The following is a 20,243-nucleotide window of genomic DNA, read 5'->3' as shown; positions in this document are numbered from 1 at the left end:
AGAGAGAGAGAGAGAGAGAGAGAGAGAGAGAGAGAGAGAGAGAGAGAGAGAAAATAAAATAAATAAAAATTTTAAAAATAAAGGTCTAAACTGCTAAAGCAATGCTACTGAATGGAATTACAGAATCCTCTTGGAATTTAGGACTGGGACCAAATTTAATACAGTACTAAGTACATAGTATTCTTTGTGAACTACGATGAAAATGAAGTTAAATGAAATAGTAGGGTGTTTTCTAGTTCTTTTTATAGAGTTGCTGCATTGTAGTTTTCTTTTTGGTTCACAGTGGGATGTGTATTGTTATCTTTGAATTATCACATTCCTTAATCATGTTCTACAGGCCATGACATATTGCTTCACAGAAAGAATTGAAGCAAGTTCAAAATGAGTTGAATGGCTTCTTTCCTTTTCAAACAGAATCTCACATAGCCAAGAATGCCTCAAACCCCTAATGCCTTTGCCTCTACCTCATGATTGCTGGGTTTAAATGCATGTACCACTTTGTCTGGCTTTGTTGTTATAGTCTTGAAGTACAGGTGTTCTTGCATTTATCAGTGAAATCAGCCACTATTGGTAGCATAGAGTACACAGGTATTATTAGGTACTTAAGCAAACCAATTCTCAAATGTAAAGCCTAAAGGTAAGACGCCAACTCTCCAGAAGCAAACCTCATAAACGATGAAGTGATTCTGCAGCAGTACCAAAGTGATAACTCATTTTTATCTTTTACTATCTTCCACCACTGTCACGGCCTGCCAATAATTGAGATCATTCATAACTCCATATCTGCATCAATAATTCTTCCTATCTTCAGTGGGCTAGATAATCAAGATTTAGTACCAAGAAAAACAAAGCTAGAAATAAGCGACACCATTAAAATTAGGAATGCTGCTGTTAACTGGCTCATTTTATCCTGCATCATTTTTTTTGGCTCACTAAAAACCAAAAGAATTTAACATCCTAGAACTACCTAAAACCAAAGTCTTGGCAAACTCTTCTTGCCTAAGATAACTTCCTCTTTTTCTATTTCTCATACAATAATAAAATCTTGATTCTTGTCCCTGATTAGTCATAATACCTGATAATAGCCATAATTACTTACCAAAGCTTGTTTAATAAAACATGGTATTCTGCAGTTGGCTGAACTGAAGATGTACACCATTTGAAATTCTATTAATGGCCAAACAATTTATTGACTGAAGACTGAAGTTAAAGGAAGGTTGTGGGAAGATGAACACTGTTGTAGACATTGCTGAGTGTGAAAGGAGAGTGAAACCTACCAATAACCACACTTAGCAGATACTCCTTATTTTTAAGCATATATTTTATGAAAGTATTTCCAGAGAAATATATGAGTAACTTATGACTTCATTTATCTTGAGAAGGAGATAGCAAACATATCATATTACTCTGGCATTCTTAATACAATACAATGTCCTGTTATTGGTTCATTTTTTAAGACTGGAAAAGACTGAGCTGGGTGGTGGTGGCACATGCCTTTAATCCCAGCACTTGGGAAGCAGAGGCAGGTGGATTTCTGAGTTCAAGGCCAGCCTGGTCTACAGAGTGAGTTCCAGGACAGCCAGGGCTGCACAGAGAAACCCTGTCTCGGAAAACAAAAAAGCAAAACAAAACAAAACAAAAACAAAAAGACTGTAAAAGGTTTCTATTTACTCGTTCCTTCCAGAAGTATTTCTTGAGAAATTATTCTGCACCAAGAATTGTATAGATAGATATAAACATAGAAACACAGACTTTTCAATAAGAGTTTACATTATAGAGACAGAAATAGTCAAATATCAAGATTTAATTACTATACATTTTAACATGTATAATTATCATGTTGTAACCCATAAATATATAAAAATACTATGCTCCACTTAAGAATAAGAAATGATGAGCTGGGATTATAGATCAGTGATAGAGTACCTTACTAGCATGTTAGAATGACCAGATTTGATCCTTACCTCTGTAAAAAGCATCAAATAAATACATATTTACTTAATATAATTAAATTTTGCAATAAATTTAGTGTATCTGAAATATTAGGCTTTTCAAGGAACCTGTTCTTCAACACGGTGTTCTCAAGTTCCATTTATTCGGTGGTGCAGGCATGTAACCTAGTTTGATATAAGAGGTATCCTCACAGATACAACACAGTCATTAGGCCATTGCAGAAATGAAATTAACCAACATGTTTTCAGCAAGACCCCAGAGATGGGACTAATTGGTTCTGCTGACCACAAAGAGCTGCTAAAATTGACACACACAAGAGACTATTGATGACTTGCAAGAAAAATACAAAGACTATTTAGACAGGCAATGGTTTACCTATAATCAAGCAGTTTCATCCTTTGGCATTTAGGGTCCTAAATTTTACTACAACTTAAAAGTTTTTGTACTAGGCAAATGAATTCATAGGAAAAAGATCAATCATGAAAAAAAAATCCCATCTCCCATAGTAAAAAATCCTACTAACTATACTTTGGAGTCATTTTATCATGATAGATCCTACAGTTTCCTTCAAGGTAACCCGAATTTCAGAGGATTGATAGCCATTTCAGATGAGATTTATGAACATTACAACATTTACTTGGTTCATTTGTTCATTCGGTGATAGACACTCTCCTAGGCTCTAGGCTATAGGGGACAATATCTCTTCAGCATAGCAAGGAACACAGACTATAATGAAAAAGAGAAATGGGAGGAAGGAAGAAGTACTGTCAAGTGAGATTTAAGAAAAAAAAAAGTCAGGAGCCGAGAATGATCATTTTTGACAGAGTGGTCCAGAGAAGCCTCCCTAAGGAGATAACACTAGATCAGAGCCCTCATAGCTTTCATCGGTATGCCAGATGATTTGGACATGAATATGTCTTACCACCTGGACCCTTATACAATAGATTTTCACACACTGAGCTTGCTATTGACTTTTAGGTGTTGTTGAATTAAGATTCTCTGGCTTTGTGTGCAATGAGAAGGTAAAACAAAACTCTCTCAAAGAATTGCTACCTAGCAGTTACTATATACACTAGGTTCTACTGATAAATGCTAAGGGGCTCTGCCCTCCAGGAGTACTTTGAGAAAATCTGAATACCTCAGACAAACTGAATAAGCTTTACAAAAAGAAAATAAGCTGTAGCCCTAGACCATTTAATCATGAAAGGGGGAAAACTATAGCCAGTCTTCATCGATTACTTGAACCCAGAGGAACCCAATATGTAAAAAACATTTGCTGGTTTAGAATTATAAAAAGGAAAAATATTTTAAAACACGAGTAGTTTTTGAGTTTTTGTTTTAATAAATACAATGTAATTACAGTATTTGAGAAACCATAGAATTGACACTCAGTTTTAAGATTTCATAAGTAACTCCCAGAATGTCCACAATATAGATATTTGTTATTTTGCTGAAGTACAAATTTGAATCTATATGTTTTCTGTTTAAATTTTTAATGAATATACTTGTGATAGAATTCTATTTGTTAATGGCAGGTCTTCAAATATTTTTAATCTAGGAACATGAAAAGCATCTAACCATGCATGCAACTGGGAAATGATAAACACACAAGACAACAAATGCTAAATAATTTGAGGACACTAAGAACAAGGGGTTTCTATTGCATACGCCAGCAAGATTCTGCTGAAGGGACCCTGATATAGCGGCCTCTTGTGAGGCTATGCCAGTGCCTGGCAAACACAGAAGTGGATGCTCACAGTCATCTATAGGATGGAACACAGGGCCCCCAATGGAGGAGCTAGAGAAAGTACCCAAGGAGTTGTAGGGGTCTGCAACCCTGTAGGTGGAACAACAATATGAACTAACCAGTACCCCCTGAGCTCGTGTCTCTAGCTGCATATGTAGCAGAAGATGGCCTAGTTGGCCATCATTGGGAAGAGAGGCCCCTTGGTCTTGCAAACTTTATATGACCCAGCACAGGGGAAGGCCAGGGCCAAGTAGTGGGAGTGGGTGGGTAGGGGAGCAGGGGCGGGGTGGGGTATAGGGAACTTTCGGGATAGCATTTGAAATGTAAATGAAGAAAATATCTAATAAAAAATAAAAGCAGATTGCCCCAAAAAAGAAAAAAAAAAAAAAGAACGAGGGGTTTTGGCATCCTCAAATTTAATATCTGTTCACCTTCCTTTCTTTCAAAAGGGTGCTACCTATGACCTTCCCCCATCTTGGAAAGATATCCACATATGCTGCTGCTAGGGGGTGGTTCCTTGTGATTCTGTCTTTTGAGTTTCATTTTCCTCAGCAGCCTATTTTGTTTATCTCCTTTGCAGTTGTTGTCCTAAGTGAGAAGTCAGGTTGTTGATGGTTGCTAATAAAGTCCTTTGATCTCATTTGTGTGGAAGGTGTTATACATATGAAGGCAGGATCTCCAGATTTTCAAAGAAAAACATGTTCAAGTCACATTTAACAAATTATAAAGTGCTGAAGGTTCCCTGATTTGTAGTGCTGAGTAGCTACTGATATTAGCAGCCAACACTTAAAAGTACCAAAAAAAAAAAAAAAAGGTGCAACTTTCACTTCTTTGCAAGTTCTCTTGGACAAAGAAGAATGAAAAGAAATCAGAACAGAAAATTTCAAAATGGTATTTAACTGATTATTATGAAAATCTAAAATGCAAATGTTCTAAGATGCTCAAAATTTTTAATTAAGAATATCAGCAACTCTACAGCTTATCGGAGCATATATATATATATATATATATATATTTTTTTTTTTTTTCATATATTTCATCGGGTTGATTAAAATCCAAAGGCTCAAATCGTCATTGCTATGTCTGAATCAAACTATGTGCTTTTGCTTGCTTTTTAGCTAATTCAATAAAGTCATTTTGTCTCTAGAGAGGGTAGTCAATGAAAGGATATTCTGTGACTGGGTAGGTATGCTGAATAAGTAATTAAAGGCACTTGCAAACAGAGATTAAAGGAAAGTCCATCCAGTGACTGTTCCATCTGGGGATCTATCCCATATACAGTCACCAAACCCAGACACTATTGTGAATGCCAACAAGTGCTTGCTGACAGGAGCCTGATATAGCTGCCTCTTGAGAGACTTTGCCAGTGCCTGACAAATACAGAGGTGGATGCTCTCAGCCCACCATTGGACTGAGCACAGGGTCCCCAATGAAGGAGCTAGAGAATGGACCCAAGGAGATGAATGGGTTTGTAGTCCCATAGGAGGAACAAGAATATAAACCAACAGGTACTCCCAGAGCATCCAGGGACTAAACCACCAACTAAACAAAACACACGGTGGGACTAATGGCTCTAGATGCATATGTAGCAGAGGATGGCCTTGTTGGACATCAATGGGATGAGAGGCCCTTGGTCCTGAAAAGGCTCGATGCCCCACTGTAGGGGAGTGCCAGGACAGAGAAGTGGGAGTGGGTAGGTTGGTAAGCAGGGAAGGTGGGATGGGATAAGGGATTTTCAGAGGAGAAACCAAGAAAGGGGATAACATTTGAAATGTAAATAAAGAAAATATCTAATTAAAAAAACATTAATGTGAACCCTGGAACCCCCACAGTGATATCCCTAAGTTCTCTCATACTTCTATACACAAAGTGGCATTTACCCTCTCACCCACTTACCTTTCACACACATGATTAATAAATACATATGATTTATTTATTCTTCTCTCATACAGTACAACTGACCAGTTTCCCCTCCTTCCCCTCCACCTAGCTCCCCACCGATCTCCTCCCCTGTTCCATAGATCCAATCCTCTTGCATTTTTCTTCAGGGGTGTCAGCTGAACATGACATAACAATTCACAAAAAGACTAGGTACAAACTGTCATTTAAAGGCTGGAAGAAGCAACACACCAGGAGGACAAGGGTCCCAAGAAGGGGCAAAAGAATCAGATTCTCTATCCACTCTGCACAGGAAAAAGAAAGTAATTTAAATTTTTAAAAGACTATTCTGTAGCTAATTTCCACTACAGGCACCACACACAGAAAGTGATGAGCAGTTGATTCATTTGTATAGGTAATGACTCCCTGAGGATTGTACCACTTGTATAGGTAAGCACTTTCATTCCAGGCCCCATTATTTACACCTCAGCCCAGCTAAGGCTCTTTTGAATCCAAGACAAGATATTACCACTATTTTAACACTGTCTGTTCTATCTAAAACAAGAGGGATTTTTGTTTTTTGTTTTTTGTTTTTTAATTCTGGCCTCAAACTCACAGAGATTCGCCTGCCTCTGCCACCAAAAGTGCTGGGATTAAGACAAGCCAAAGACAAGCTGGGATCACCAAAGCCACTGATCTCCTTCATTTTATAATAAAGTTAAGAGTCTAAATTTCTCAAGACTACATTGATGTTGCATGAAATGAGGTGAAGAAAATGCCTGACATAGCAAGTGCTTAGTGTCTTATTTATATAAAATGCATATTTAATAATTACCAGACCATATGAGCAAATAATTTGAAAAAGTCCAACCCAAAGAATCATCATTTTCCTGGGTAGTACTCTTGTTCTAAATTCTCTGTGAGATATTTAGGAAGAATACAAGGCAGAAGTTTGGTTGCCATTTTACAAAATTACTAAATGAAGTCAAGAATAATTGCAGTGGCAACTCCTAGGGAGCCAGAGTTAAAGCCCGGTAGTATCTATAGCTAGGTCATGCTTTCCTTACAACAGGAAAAGCATCCATGCCCAGGAGAAGACCAGCAAGATGGGCCTGCCCTATATTTAATGACTATCCATTATGTAAAAGGCAGGTCCACAGAGAATGAGAGGAGAGGTTAATGAGGTTAACAAAACCTCTTAGGGCTGATTACAAAGATAGAGCATGTGAATAATGTTTAGAATAAGTGAAATACAAACAAACAAAAAATATATAAAATAAGCGCTCTTCAGACCATTCAAGATTTGCTGCAAGGGTTTAAAGGACAAATATTTCAGGATTCAAATTCTAGACAAAAATAATCATGTGTCTAAATGAAGCAAACTGGCACTCACACAGTACTGAAAATGTAACTGCGTCGTCAGTTTTCTTATTGCTTCAAAACACTTGATCTTTTTCCCATTACTTTGGGGATCTCAGGCATCCAAAGCAAGCCTACTTTTGACAAGCAATTACCAGGGCAGATGGGAAAATAGCCACCCTACCTAAGGGTGAGTGCCCCCATTTTGTTTTACTTGAAACATCACTAGCCATGAGGAAAATAATTCTGCTTAAAAAGCTATCTGCATTTTCAAAAGCACCACCTTTCCCATCGCCCTGGAATGTTGATGTGTAACACTCCCAGCTGCTTTTAATGTTACCCTCTTGGTAAGGATTATTTATTTGGGCAAGTGACCAATAGAGTAGGACTAAATCATCTTGCTCTATTTAAGCAAAAACTAATGAAATTTTATTGGGCTCTCCTATGAACATGCAGTGCAGTCACAATTTTTGAACATGAACATAGGTTTATGCTACAGCATTAAGTGATTTTTGTGGTGCTGTATTGACCTAGATAACATATCAAAAACATCATGTATTCTGTTGAAACACTCCCCTTACTAAAAAAAAAAATCTGTATATTAAAAGCCTCAAATGTATTTAAATTAGGAAATATCAAAGAGTAATCATATGATAATGTATAAATGAATAATAGGCTTAATGTGCATAAATTAAGCATTTGAGAAGGTCTATTCATTCATTTTGCCCAATGGCACAGACATTGTTGAATTCCCTGAAGCAGTCAATTATCAAACAAAACACTCATGATGAGGATGTTGGCTTCTAACAAACGAACTGTAAGGCATCTGTCACATAGGATCTTCAAAGTAGTTTCTGAAAGCCTTGAAGCAGTGCCATGAGGATATGGCGTAAGAACCTTACAACTTTAGATGTAAAAGAAGAAGAAAGGAAATATTTAAGCTGAAATTCTATTAATTGTTTGTGAGCATGTGCTGTATACTCCCAGAACAAAGAAAAACACAGACATGAAAACACACACACACACACACACACACACATACACATGGTTTGGGGGTCATGTGTGGCTCTCTACTAGGAAAAAGCAAGCAATCTCTAACTGCCATTCCAGGCAGGCCAAGGAAAGTACATGAACATGCATGGGAGCACTGTGTAATGAGAACAATAGGAAAGTAAACATTGACACTTATCTGGAATGGATAAATTGGGTTAAAACAAGGAACTGAAGGGGTCTGCAACCCTATAGGTGAAACAACAATATGAACTAACCAGTACCCCCAGAGCTCATGTCTCTAGCCTCATATATAGCAGAAGATGGCCTAGTCAGCCATTGTTGGGAAGAGATACCCCTTGGTCTTGCAAACTTTATATGACCCAGCACAGGGGAATGCCAGGGCCAAGAAGTAGGAGGGGGTGGGCAGGGGAGCAGGTTGGGGGAGGGTATAGGGGACATTCGGGATAGCATTTGAAATGTAAATGAAGAAAATATCTAATAAAATAAGTTAAAAAAAAAATAAAGTCACCCAAAAGGCAAAAAAAAAAAATCTGTTTTACCTTCTCTGGTTTTGAAGGGACCCCACAGTTCATGTGATGGTTCACCTATCATTTTGTAGTGACAATTTCAACATGACTTGCCAAATGCCAGTTGTTGCAAAACTTTTTCCAGAGGCTTTTACAGATGAGTTAAAACTCAAGGATTTTATAGGAGTAAGATTGTGGATTGTTTGTTTATTTTCCTGCCTTTTTATGGTTTATGCTTCCTGTCTCCTTCCCCAGGAACTCTTACAGCTTAATTGGCTAATTAGGTAATAGTCTTGCTTTCACAAAACTTTGGCCTTTACACATGCAGGACAGGCAGCACTTGGGAATTTGTTAGACCAGTAAACTCTCTGGCCCCACATCAGATCTAACAAATCAGAAAGTCTGCGGACATGCCCACAGAAGTCCAATCTTTTCTTCAACAAACTCTCTAGGGGATTAAGGTATACACCTTATCAAATTTGAAAATCACTGACCTATAGAAGAGAAAGATTACCACAGAAGCATTAGGACTGATACCTCAGCTCAAAATTGCACCCCAAAGACCTTCCTGTTTGATATTGGATAGCAGTGATTAATGGAAACATCACAAAGCCTTCCATACAACCACTCAGAAGTATTTATAGTAAGGCCTCAGAAGTAGTGTTTTACCCTGAATGACACAATTTCCAACAGCAATGATTATCCCCTGTATAAGATGCTATAAGAATGCTCAAAGTATAGCTCATTATGCAGTCTATCCCTCCCCCCCATTGAAGACTTGAACAAACAGACAATCAATTCAGGAATGTACAGGGCAAAATTCAAACACTAGTGAGAAAAGAGTCCAGTGGCCTCTCTTAGCCCAGGCCATCTCAAGGACTACTTTTTGTTCAGAATGTTCAGCCTGTAAAAAGAGTAGTTCTGTTCCTGCGGAGAAAGTTGCCTAACCTGTCCACGTGCTACTTCCTGCCCAGCAGGAGAGGTCCTTGATTTGGAATGTTACCCTTCGAGGATTGCTTACGCCAACATTAGCAACAAAAGCAAAGAGCTGTAACTTCTCTGGCCCTAAACCATATTTTCCTTGTGAAAGATTTTAATCAGAAATACAATGCAGTAAATTACATCTTCTTTCAACAATTTAGATTTTGTCCTTGTTTTCCAAACCAACTTCTGTACTTAAGGTTAATGTTGTTGCCAGAAGTAGTAAATGAATATTGGAAAGTTGACAGAGAAGACAAAAGACAATAAATAAGGACAAAGGAGAATGGAGCCAAGGGTTTATTGAAGGCTAGAGATAATTTGACTGTGCCATGAAAATAGCAAATACAAAATGAGTTAGACCTTGTGCATCAGAGCTGTCTAACAAGCAGCTTGTTAGTTAAATAAAGCTCTCAGTATATTCTGCCCTGCTCTTCACATTTAACTCCAAACACTTAGAAGATTCAATACTGAGTTAAAGTAAAGAAGCAATTCCCTTGGGGTTGCTGCTTTAGCATAGTGACAGCAGGTAGACAGCTTGGCAGCATGCTGTATCCTCCAGAGAATAGGAAAAGAAACAATGTGAGAGATGATCTTCCCCACACGTGTTCCTAAAGTCACATCAGACATGCCATTTAAGTTCAACTTGCCTTGTTCTAAGCAAGTACAGCAGGAAGAGGATCATGTTGTTAAAGATTTAAGGAAGCAAGGCATCCCATCCATGTCTCCAAAACAAAGGAAAGCCCCAAGCGAAGATGTAAAGCATGAAGCTCCTGGCTTGAAGAGTATACAAGCATAAGTACAAAGCACGTGCATACACACACAAACACACAACAACAGACACAAATAATTACACTGGGCTGAATCCTGCTGATGATGAGCCAGCATACATACAATACAGACAGTATTTTCTATCATCTGGCTTAACAGCCCTGAAGATTTCTCTATAGCATTGAATGGATAAGGTTTCAGAAACAACGATGCATTCTTAAGGATCCAGGACTTGGGGTTAAAGTAGTTTCAGTTTTTGTTTTGTTTCATTTTGCTTTGTTGTGGTACTGGGTATTGAACCCAGAGTCTTGAACATGCTACTTAAGTGGTCTACCACATATGTATAGCCGTGTCTCATTTAGTAGTTTTTCATTTTGATATAAGACCTCTCTGTATTGCCCAGGCTGACCGTAAGCTCAATGTGGAGCCCAAATGGCTCTTGTATTTTCTGATCTTCCAACCTCAACCTCCTGAGTAGCTGTGAGTACGGGCCTGTGTCAACAGGCTGAGCCTGAAGTGAAGTTTAACATGTCAAGGGCAGGTCAAGTGGTTCTGTATACATTACATGCAATTGGAGAAATCTGAGTACTCTCTGGGATAAGCAATGGGGTAATACAATGATAAGAATAAAAAAATATATGTAATATACCATTTAGCTTATCAAAGATACATCATGACCATGCACACTTCCCTACTCAACTGGAGTCTTGAAAATCCATAGGTTCCACAGGCTACTTTGGGCTTAAAATCAATACACAGAACAAGTTATATAATTGGTACAGAAATTAAATGTCCTGAGTGGATCAGTAAAAAGGAGATAGATACGAGGATAGCATCTAGAATTGGGAAGCAAATTGAGCTTAGAGACTGAAGTTCACAATCTGGCAGCTGAAAGGGCTTAATATACTCTACAGGCCATTTGGAGATGGGACACCTGAGAAGAGAGACTGGACTCAAGAGCTTTGGGGGTTGAAACTCTGAGTGTGCCTCATTCCCCCCCCCCCCAGTTTTCTTTATAAAATGTCAAAAACTAAAAATTAGAAAGAAGATTTTAATTTTGTCCCAAAATTTATATACTGAATATATGATATACACAGAATGAATGATATTGGTTAGTGATTACAGGAAGTAGTAACAATCCAAGGATAAAAAGAGTTAAGACTTACTCTTGTAAAAAAAAAAAAAAAAAAAAAAAGATGACCTGGGGTATGTAAATAATGAGAACAAATGTGGCAATATACAGGGGATCTTAGAACATTTAAAGTCTAACACATTACAAAAAGAGCTCAATACCGATAAATGTAGAATAATACATTTTATGGAGCTTTATCATATTCTGTACGTTGGTGTGGATCATAAAATATGAGGAATAAAAAAGTAGGGGAGTAGAAAGATAAGTGTGTGCACATTATTTATGAGGGATGGAGATTGAAATGAATGAGAAGAAGAACAGGTAGACAATGTCTTGAATAATGATAACTTTGATAAGTAGTTATCAGCCAAATCTGTGTGCTTCATAAAATATTAGGAAGAGCGAGAAGCAGAAGAGTCAAGAGACAGGTCTCCTCAGAATGAGATACAGAATGAAGGAAGAGAGGAATCCAGGGAAATGCACGGAATAATGATGAATTTTATGAGTCTTTCACTCACTGCCCTGGATCCTTCATAAATATAAGCCATATAGAAAATAAAAGAGCAACAAAAAGAAGAGACAGATCTGTGCCTGTCATAAAATACGAGACAATAATGCCAACCAGGCTTGACAAAATAAAAACAAAAATAATTGAGTCTAGTACAACTATGGAAAGACACAATATCTAGATTAATGTGGGCAAATAAAACAAGGGAGTGCAAAATTGTTTTACCTAAAGAGAGTCAGCAAGAACAAGCTAGGCATTATTGTGGCAAATCCCTCAACAGAGTTAACTGATGGAAGATTGGCAAGTTCACAAGTCAGGTATGTGTGCCCCCAAGATGACCAAAAATATTTTGGGGTGCAGGAAGAAATGTACAACCAACTTCTTTTTTTTTTAATTAGATATTTTCTTTATTTACATTTCAAATGCTATCCCGAAAGTTCCCTATACCCTACCCCCGCCCTGCTCCCCTACCCACCCACTCCCACTTTTTGGCCCTGACATTCCCCTGTACTGGGGCATATAAAGTTTGCAAGACTTGGGGCCTCTCTTCCCAATGATGGCCGACTAGGCCATCATCTGCTACATATGCAGCTAGAGACACAAGATCAGGGGTACTGGTTAGTTCATGTTGTTGTTCCACCTATAGGGTTGCAGACCCCTTCAGCTCCTTGGGTACTTTCTCTAGCTCCTCTATTGGGGGCCCTGTGTTCCATCCAATAGATGACTGTGAGCATCCACTTCTGTATTTGCCAGGCACTGGCATAGCCTCACAGAAGACAGCTATATCAGGGTCCTTTCAGCAAAATCTTGCTGGCATATGCAATAGTATCTGGATTTGGTTGCTGATGATGGGATGGATCCCCGGGTGGGGTAGTCTCTGGATGGTCCATCCATTTAACTTCACTCCAAATTTTGTTTCTGTAACTCCTTTCATGGGTATTTTGTTCCCTATTCTAAGGAGGAATGAAGTATCCACAAGTTGGTCTTCCTTCTTCTTGGTTTTCTTGTGTTTTATAAATTGTATCTTGGGTATTCTAAGTTTCTGGACTAATATCCACTTACCAGTGAGTGCAAATCTAGTGACTTCTTTTGTGATTGGGTTACCTCGCTCAGGATGATATCCTCCAGATACATCCATTTGCCCAAGAATTTCATAAATTCATTGTTTTTAATAGCTGAGCAGTACTCCATTGTGTAAATGTACCATATTTTCTGTATCTATTCCTCTGTTGAGGGACATCTCGGTTCTTTCCAGCTTATGGCTATTATAAATAAGGCTGCTATGAACATAGTGGAGCATTTGTCCTTATTACCAGTTGGAACATCTTCTGGGTATATGCCCAGGAGTGGTACTGCTGGATCTTCCAGTAGTACTATGTCTGATTTTCTAAGGAACCACCAGACTGATTTCCAGAGTGGTTGTACAAGCTTGCAGTCTCACCAGCAATGGAGGAGTGTTCCTCTTTCTCCACATCCTCACCAGAATCTGCTGTCACTTGAATTTTTGATCTTAGCCATTCTGACTGGTGTGAGGTGGAATCTCAGGGTTGTTTTGATTTGCATTTCCCTGGTGATTAAGGATGTTGAACATTTTTTCAGGCGTTTCTCAGCCATTCGATATTCCTCAGTTGAGAATTCTTTGTTTAGTTCTATACCCCATTTTTAATGGGGTTATTTGAATTTCTGGAATCCAGCTTCTTGAACTCTTTATATTTATTGGATATTAGTTCCCTATCAGATTTAGGATTGGTAAAAATGCTTTCCCGATTTGGTGGTAGCCTTTTTGTCTTGTTGACAATGTCTTTTGCCTTATAGAAGCTTTGTAATTTTATGAGGTCCCATTTGTCAATTCTTGATTTTACAGCACAAGACATTGCTGTTCTGTTTAGGAATATTTCCCCTGTGCCCATTTTTTCGAGGCTTTTCCCCACTTCCTCCTGTATCAATTTCAGTGTCTCTGTTTTTATGTGGAGGTCTTTGATCCACTTAGACTTGAGCTTTGTACAGGAGATAAGAGTGGATCAATTTGCATTTGTCTACATGATGACCGCCACTTGTGCCAGCACCATTTGTTGAAAATGCTGTCATTTTTTCCACTGGATGGTTTTAGCTCCCTTGTCAAAGATCAAGTGACCATAGGTGTGTGGATTCATTCCTGGGTCTTCAATTCTATCCCATTGATCTACCTGTCTGTCACTGTACCAGTACCATGCAGTTTTTATCACAATTGCTCTGTAGTACAGCTTAAGGTCAGGCATGGTGATACTACCAGAGGTTCTTTTTTTGTTGAGAATGGTTTTTGCTATCCTAGATTTTTTATTATTCCAGATGAATTTGCAAATGGCCCTTTCTAACTCAGTGAAGAAACTGAGTTGGAATTTTGATGGGGATTGCATTGAATCTGTAGATTTCTTTAGGCAGATTAGCCATTTTGACTATAAAACCAACTTCTAAATGAGTTGTCTCTGCACAGTCTCTCCTCAGGCCCCTGGCTCTAGTTTGTAAGTAGTTGGTAAGAGAGTTTTCAAAATTCTCTTCAACTTAACCTCTGTTTATCTTATCAAATATTTTGTGTAGATTTTGAAACTCTTACTACAGGGACTGCAGTGCTCACTCACTGCTTTCATAGAGCTCAGAGGTCACATTGCCAGTATGTGCATGGCTGCTAACAACTGCCTATAGCCTTGGGAACAGAGTATCTGATGCCTTATTCTGGGTTTAGTGGGCCCTGTACCCATGTGTTTCATTTAAATACATTTAGGGTAAATTCTGATACAAATAAAAAATAATACATCCCAGCTTGCTCCGGCCACATTTGCTCCAGCCTATAGGTTTTTGTTTTTGTATTGTTTTTTTTTTTATTTGTTTCTTATTACAGATAGTTGTGAGCTACCATGTGGTTGCTGGGATTTGAACTCATGGCTTCTGGAAGAACAGTCGGTGCTCTTAACAGCTGAACCATCTCACCAGCCCCTTAATATATCCTAAAATACATGAAACAAGCTGTTACTTCATAAATGGGGAAATTTTCTTTATTTTCCTTCTTTTTACATTAGGTTTGGAACCAGAAATCTGATTTGTCAACAATAGTTCAAAATCTAGAACTCTAAGACTGTGGGTGTCTTTTGTATTAGAACAACTAAGAAGTGAGAGTGATTGAGAAAACTCAGATGTGGACATCGAGCTGTCAGTGTTCAATTTAAAGGTCAATGATCTGTACTACAGAATTAGAAGTCTTGGTCTGAGCACTCAGAATATGCATAAATGCTGATAGTAGTAATTATATTATTTTAATTTGTACAATATTTAATGTCTTATAATTCATATTAAGGAATGTCCTAAGAGAACTCAGAATAAGTCCTATCAGCTTCACTTAAAACCAGTTTCTCAAACCGCAATAGGTTTACTGTCTAAAATAAATTTACATTGATACCTGTCGGTGGTTTATTTGGAGATGCTTTGATTCTGTAGTTGTTTTTCTGTTACTATTAACCTTCAGATATGTGCCTTGAATGATAATTATGTTGAAAAATATAAAATCCCAGGGTAAAATTATTAGGGTTAATCAGGAAATCTGTGTTGGTGAAAAAAAAAAAAACATGGCCCACCTGAATTGAAGATTTATCTTTCCAGAACATTCTGAATGAACCCTCTGTAATTTTTTAAAAAGGATAATATTAAAGGATTTAGCCGATTTTTCCTTAGCCTTACCTGTTTGAGCCACAAAATTCATAAATGAAAGCTCAGAACTGCCAAAGCTAAGACTGGAGTCTAAGGAAAACTCTCCCCTCCCTACACACAGTTCAAATGAATGACAAACCAGTGGAAAATCCTTGCTTTGAATCTATTCCATGGCCTTCTTGCCATATTACATACGCCTAAAATGGGTTACAATTTGTCTGACAATTTAGAGCTGAAAACAATGGTCACTTTCCTGGACTGTGCCCTTTAACAACAGACCTATTGAACTAGAATGAAATATCTTTTTAGCAAAGATGAAGTTTATTTAAAACAGAAATGGTCATAAATGTTTTATTTAAATTAGAGAAGGGAAACATACTATTGTTATTGAACACTATATCTTCATTGTAGATTTCAAATTCATCCAACTAAGAGATGGGGTGCGGGCTCAACAGATAAAATGCTTTAACAGGCAAGCTGAGTTGAGATCCACAGAATCCACATAAAGCTAGACATAATAGCACATGTCTATAATCTCAGTGCCCTTATAACAAATGGCAAATAGATACAGGAGAATCTCCAGAAGCTAGCAGGCCAGCTAGTCTGATGGATACAGCATCCAACAACAGGAAACCCTGTCTTAAACAAGTTGTAAGAAAAAGACCAATTCCCAAGATTATACTTGGGTTTCTAGATGCAAGCACGACACACAGCATATACAAACACCCAACTAAGTTTGCTCGCTTGGTTCTATTTTCTAGACAAAATAGTTTGGCAGTATATATAAAGAGCTTTAATATTTTTGTATGGGTAGATGAATAGAAGATATACACAAAAACTATTTTGCAGTTAAATGTGGTTAAAAGGCAAAAATGAAGAAGGATATAGGTGATCAACAGGAGCTTTGGGCATATATAGAATGTATTTTTATATTAACTAATGTAATTCATTTTATTTTGACAAAAAGTATAATTGAACAGAAAGAACACTCAAGGAAATAAGTTCAGCAAAGAAAAAACAAAAGAAGAAACATCATGTCTAAAAATAAAAGTCAGCTTAAACTAGTCATGGAATATTGCTTTAAGGATAGATTATGTAGTAACAAAAGTATATATTCTCAAAGCATCAGATAATATTGCTAGCATAATATTAACTTAAAAATGTTAGAATTGTGAATGATGCCTAATATGATCCCAATGTTGATACATTAAAAAAATACCATCCCCAAAACATTATTAAGAGGTTTTTCTAGTTGGTTTAATTGTTTTTTTTTAATTAGGCTTGAATGTTTTCAAGAGTTTCTATGACTTGACCCTAGTGTTTAATTTTATTGTGCTTCTCTGACTGTTTTTGCCCTTTTGTTGCAGGCGTGCTTGTGTGATTCGAGGCCAAGTGGTGGCTGTAGATGGAACCCCGCTTGTGGGAGTCAATGTCAGTTTCTTGCATCACAGTGACTATGGCTTTACCATCAGTCGGCAAGATGGAAGGTATGCCTGTTGCTTCTGATCATTGTGGGAGGAAAGTACTGACCTTTAGCTATAGGTAAAACCAGGACTCACACAATGTGACAAGGGTAGTAAACCTATCTTCCCTTCAGTTGTATCTGCAAAGGGAAATAGCAACATTTATTTCCTCTATTTCCAATTTAAGTCAAACCAAATTTCTACCATTACACTATCATTTTCAAGCCCTCTTGAAACACTGACCATGTGGTCATCTAATCCCATTTATAAATCTAACATAAAAGGTCAGTGAGATGGTGCCAAAAAATAAATGTCAAAACACAGAATAACATAGGCAGTTCTTCCCTGATAAGCATAAAAACATTTCAGATATTTGAGAAATGACCCTGTAAAATGGTTTCCTCTAAAAATTCAAAATTCAGTCACGTTAACTAAGGGCTTTTAAAATGTGGTTTTCCTACTCTTTGAAATATAGTGCAGGGATAGAAGGGTGGACTGGCATGCACAGGGCCTGGGTTTGATCCCTAGCATCACAAAAACAAAGTCCCCTCCTAAATTACCTATTTCTTCAGTGATTGCAACTGATTGACAAGCATGGCCAGCCCATGTAACTATACAACAACCAGAAAGTGCTTTCTCAGGGTTCTCTAAGACCTGGGAAGCAGGACCTCAGAGATAAGCCTTTCCACTATAGAAAAGTATTTGCTCCCCAAAACATTTTTCTTGCTGTCATTTAGATAGACACTTGTTCAGAATCATTGAGTCAATAGACCCATGAGTCTGTCTTGAAGGTAGCTATTTATGACTCTCAGGAACACTATAATAATAGCCTTGGGGTGCCCTAGTCTCCAGGTGGCTACCCTCAAAGTGTCCTACTCATAACAAACCACTTCAGTACTCACAAAAGACCTGTTGGCACAGAGCTTTATCACAGTATGAGAGACTATCTTATTTCAAGAACCTACAATCAAACCTTATTAGTTCTACCCACTTCAGAAATGCTAATTGTTCAACTTGAGTTGCGCTAAATTTATTTTCTCAACTGCCTGTCAAGAAAATGTGTGTAAAATTAAAGACTATAAAGAGGAGGTTTTTAACCTACTTAAGACAAGAAACTGGTTTTAGAGAATTTAGAAATGTTACTAGCCAACCATCTTGTTATTAAAACAAGCTTCACAAAGATGATAGGAAAACAAAATTTCCTGTCAAATATTCCATAATTATAACTCTCTGTTGATTAAAGTGGACCTTTCTCTCAGTTGGATTGAATGACAGGATTTTGGATGTTTACTCACCAATAACTGATATACATAACAACTTTCTGCCTTCCCAATATCTGGAACCATATATATTAACCGAGAAAAGAATGATTTCTTTGACTTCTTATGACCTATTACAGAGGCTTAATGAGGCCTTAGTTTGGGTCAATGCTTCATTTTATTTTTGTAAAAGAACCAAAAATAATTTTACTGTCTAAAAAGTCTAGAAGCTTCTATTTCTAGATTAAAAAAATATTTAAAAGATTAATTTTGTTGCAATTTTTGCACTTTGTATTTTAAATGCCAAGACCCTCCACTGAGGAGCATTCTGTGAAAACAGGTTTTTGTAAATGGGAAGTCTCTTGCAATGACATTCTTTGCAGGATCCATAAAGAGTATATACATTCAAAATACATGCTCCAAATGCCACCCAGACTATCCTACTAGCAATTTTCAGACATAAAGTGACCATGATGAAGTTTTTCTTTTCTGTGTCTGCTTGTTGCTCAGAGTAAGTGCCTTTCAAAAGTATAATACTGCATGAAAATACACCCAAAAATAAAGACATTAGAAAGGCTGATATTTACTAGTAGATATAGTGTGGAATGCAAGGTGCTGCAAAGGGACCTCTATCTCCAGGTATCAGACCTATGAGTCTGCTGCTGTGATTGCAATTCTTACCAGCAGTAGAGATTTACCTTGGGTTAGTTTACCTCTACAAGCTCATGCCAAATGTCACAATGTTTGTCAACTAGACATTATTTATCTCCATATTAATCACTTGCTAATTGACAAACACTTTTCTAGACACACAGAACATACAGAGTAGGAGACAAAAACAGTATTAAAAAAAAAACAAAAGGAAGCATAGTGATAGAAGTCAAAGGTTAGGTTCACAGATAGAAAAAGGCAAGAATAGTGGATAATAGAAGTCAAGTCTCAGAAGACACAAACGTGTATTAGAGTTGCCTATGTGCCAAATATGTTTTCATTAACATCATCTTCACCTTCACAACAACCCTATGGGTCACCACTATTTATATCTTCCCTTTTTGGCAGAGGACAAAACTTACTCAGATTAACAAACACAGCTGATCAGGCCAGAGTTGAAGACTTCAAATCAAGGATTTTTCCTCTTTTCTTCTCTTGTTTACCACCTTCAGTTTAGACAAGTAACTCGGTCAGTACAGGGTTAAAGAAATTTTATAAGTACTTCAGCTAACAGCAAACAAAATAGGTGAAATGATGATGTTCTTAGAAGATTCCTGGAAAACATTGTTTCAGGAACTTTCTTTTCAAGATTGGAAGATATGGAAAGTTCCCTCTAATTCACTCCAGTTGATGGATATCATAAGGCATCGTGGAGGTTTCAATAATTTCCATCTATGAACAGGACTGGTTTAACTTCTTACAGATTGACTAAAATCTATAAACAAATAACCCCTTTTGAAGATTTTGTACTTGCTACCATATAACAGAAAAAAACATATTCTTAATAATCGATATAAATGAAACGGATTTGTAATAGAAAAAAATCCCAAAGAATAAATCACTCAGAGGGTACTATGTTTGGCATTGCAATGGTTGACATGAATTTAAGACATAGATCCACCTTCCACTTTCATGACAAGGAATAAGTCCAGCAATATTTCCTATGTATAACCAGGTGGAGAGAAGAGAAGCATGTAAGTCAATGTTTTCTAAGAAGGTAGAAAAAAAACAGAACATGTACATATTCAGAGAGCAATATCTATCCTTATTCATATATATGTGTGTGTGTATATACATATAAATATGTGTGTTTGCGTGCATACATATATATATATAGTATATATTCCCATACATATATATAAATGTGTGTGTTTGTCTCATTATACAGCAATAATATATTCATTTACAGAAGTAGCTATAGATATAGATCTTTTAGAAAACTAACTCAGACACAAAGTTAATATTATAGAGTTGAGACTCAAATTCCATATATATATATATAT

General features: G+C 37.2%; 1 protein-coding gene across 2 annotated transcripts in view; it reads left to right on the top strand.

The window, feature by feature from the left end:
- The window catches only part of Tenm1 (teneurin transmembrane protein 1), a 710,827-nt gene that overhangs the window by 543,101 nt on the left and 147,483 nt on the right, over positions 1-20,243 (top strand). For both annotated transcript variants that reach the window (XM_021188844.2, XM_021188842.2), the window contains exon 17: positions 16,895-17,014. In XM_021188844.2, coding sequence (XP_021044503.1) covers positions 16,895-17,014 — 120 coding nt within the window. The remainder of the gene's footprint in view (positions 1-16,894; positions 17,015-20,243) is intronic.

Source organism: Mus pahari, chromosome X, assembly GCF_900095145.1.
Source record: "Mus pahari chromosome X, PAHARI_EIJ_v1.1, whole genome shotgun sequence".
NCBI lineage: Eukaryota > Metazoa > Chordata > Mammalia > Rodentia > Muridae > Mus > Mus pahari.
This window is presented reverse-complemented; position numbering and strand designations above follow the sequence as displayed.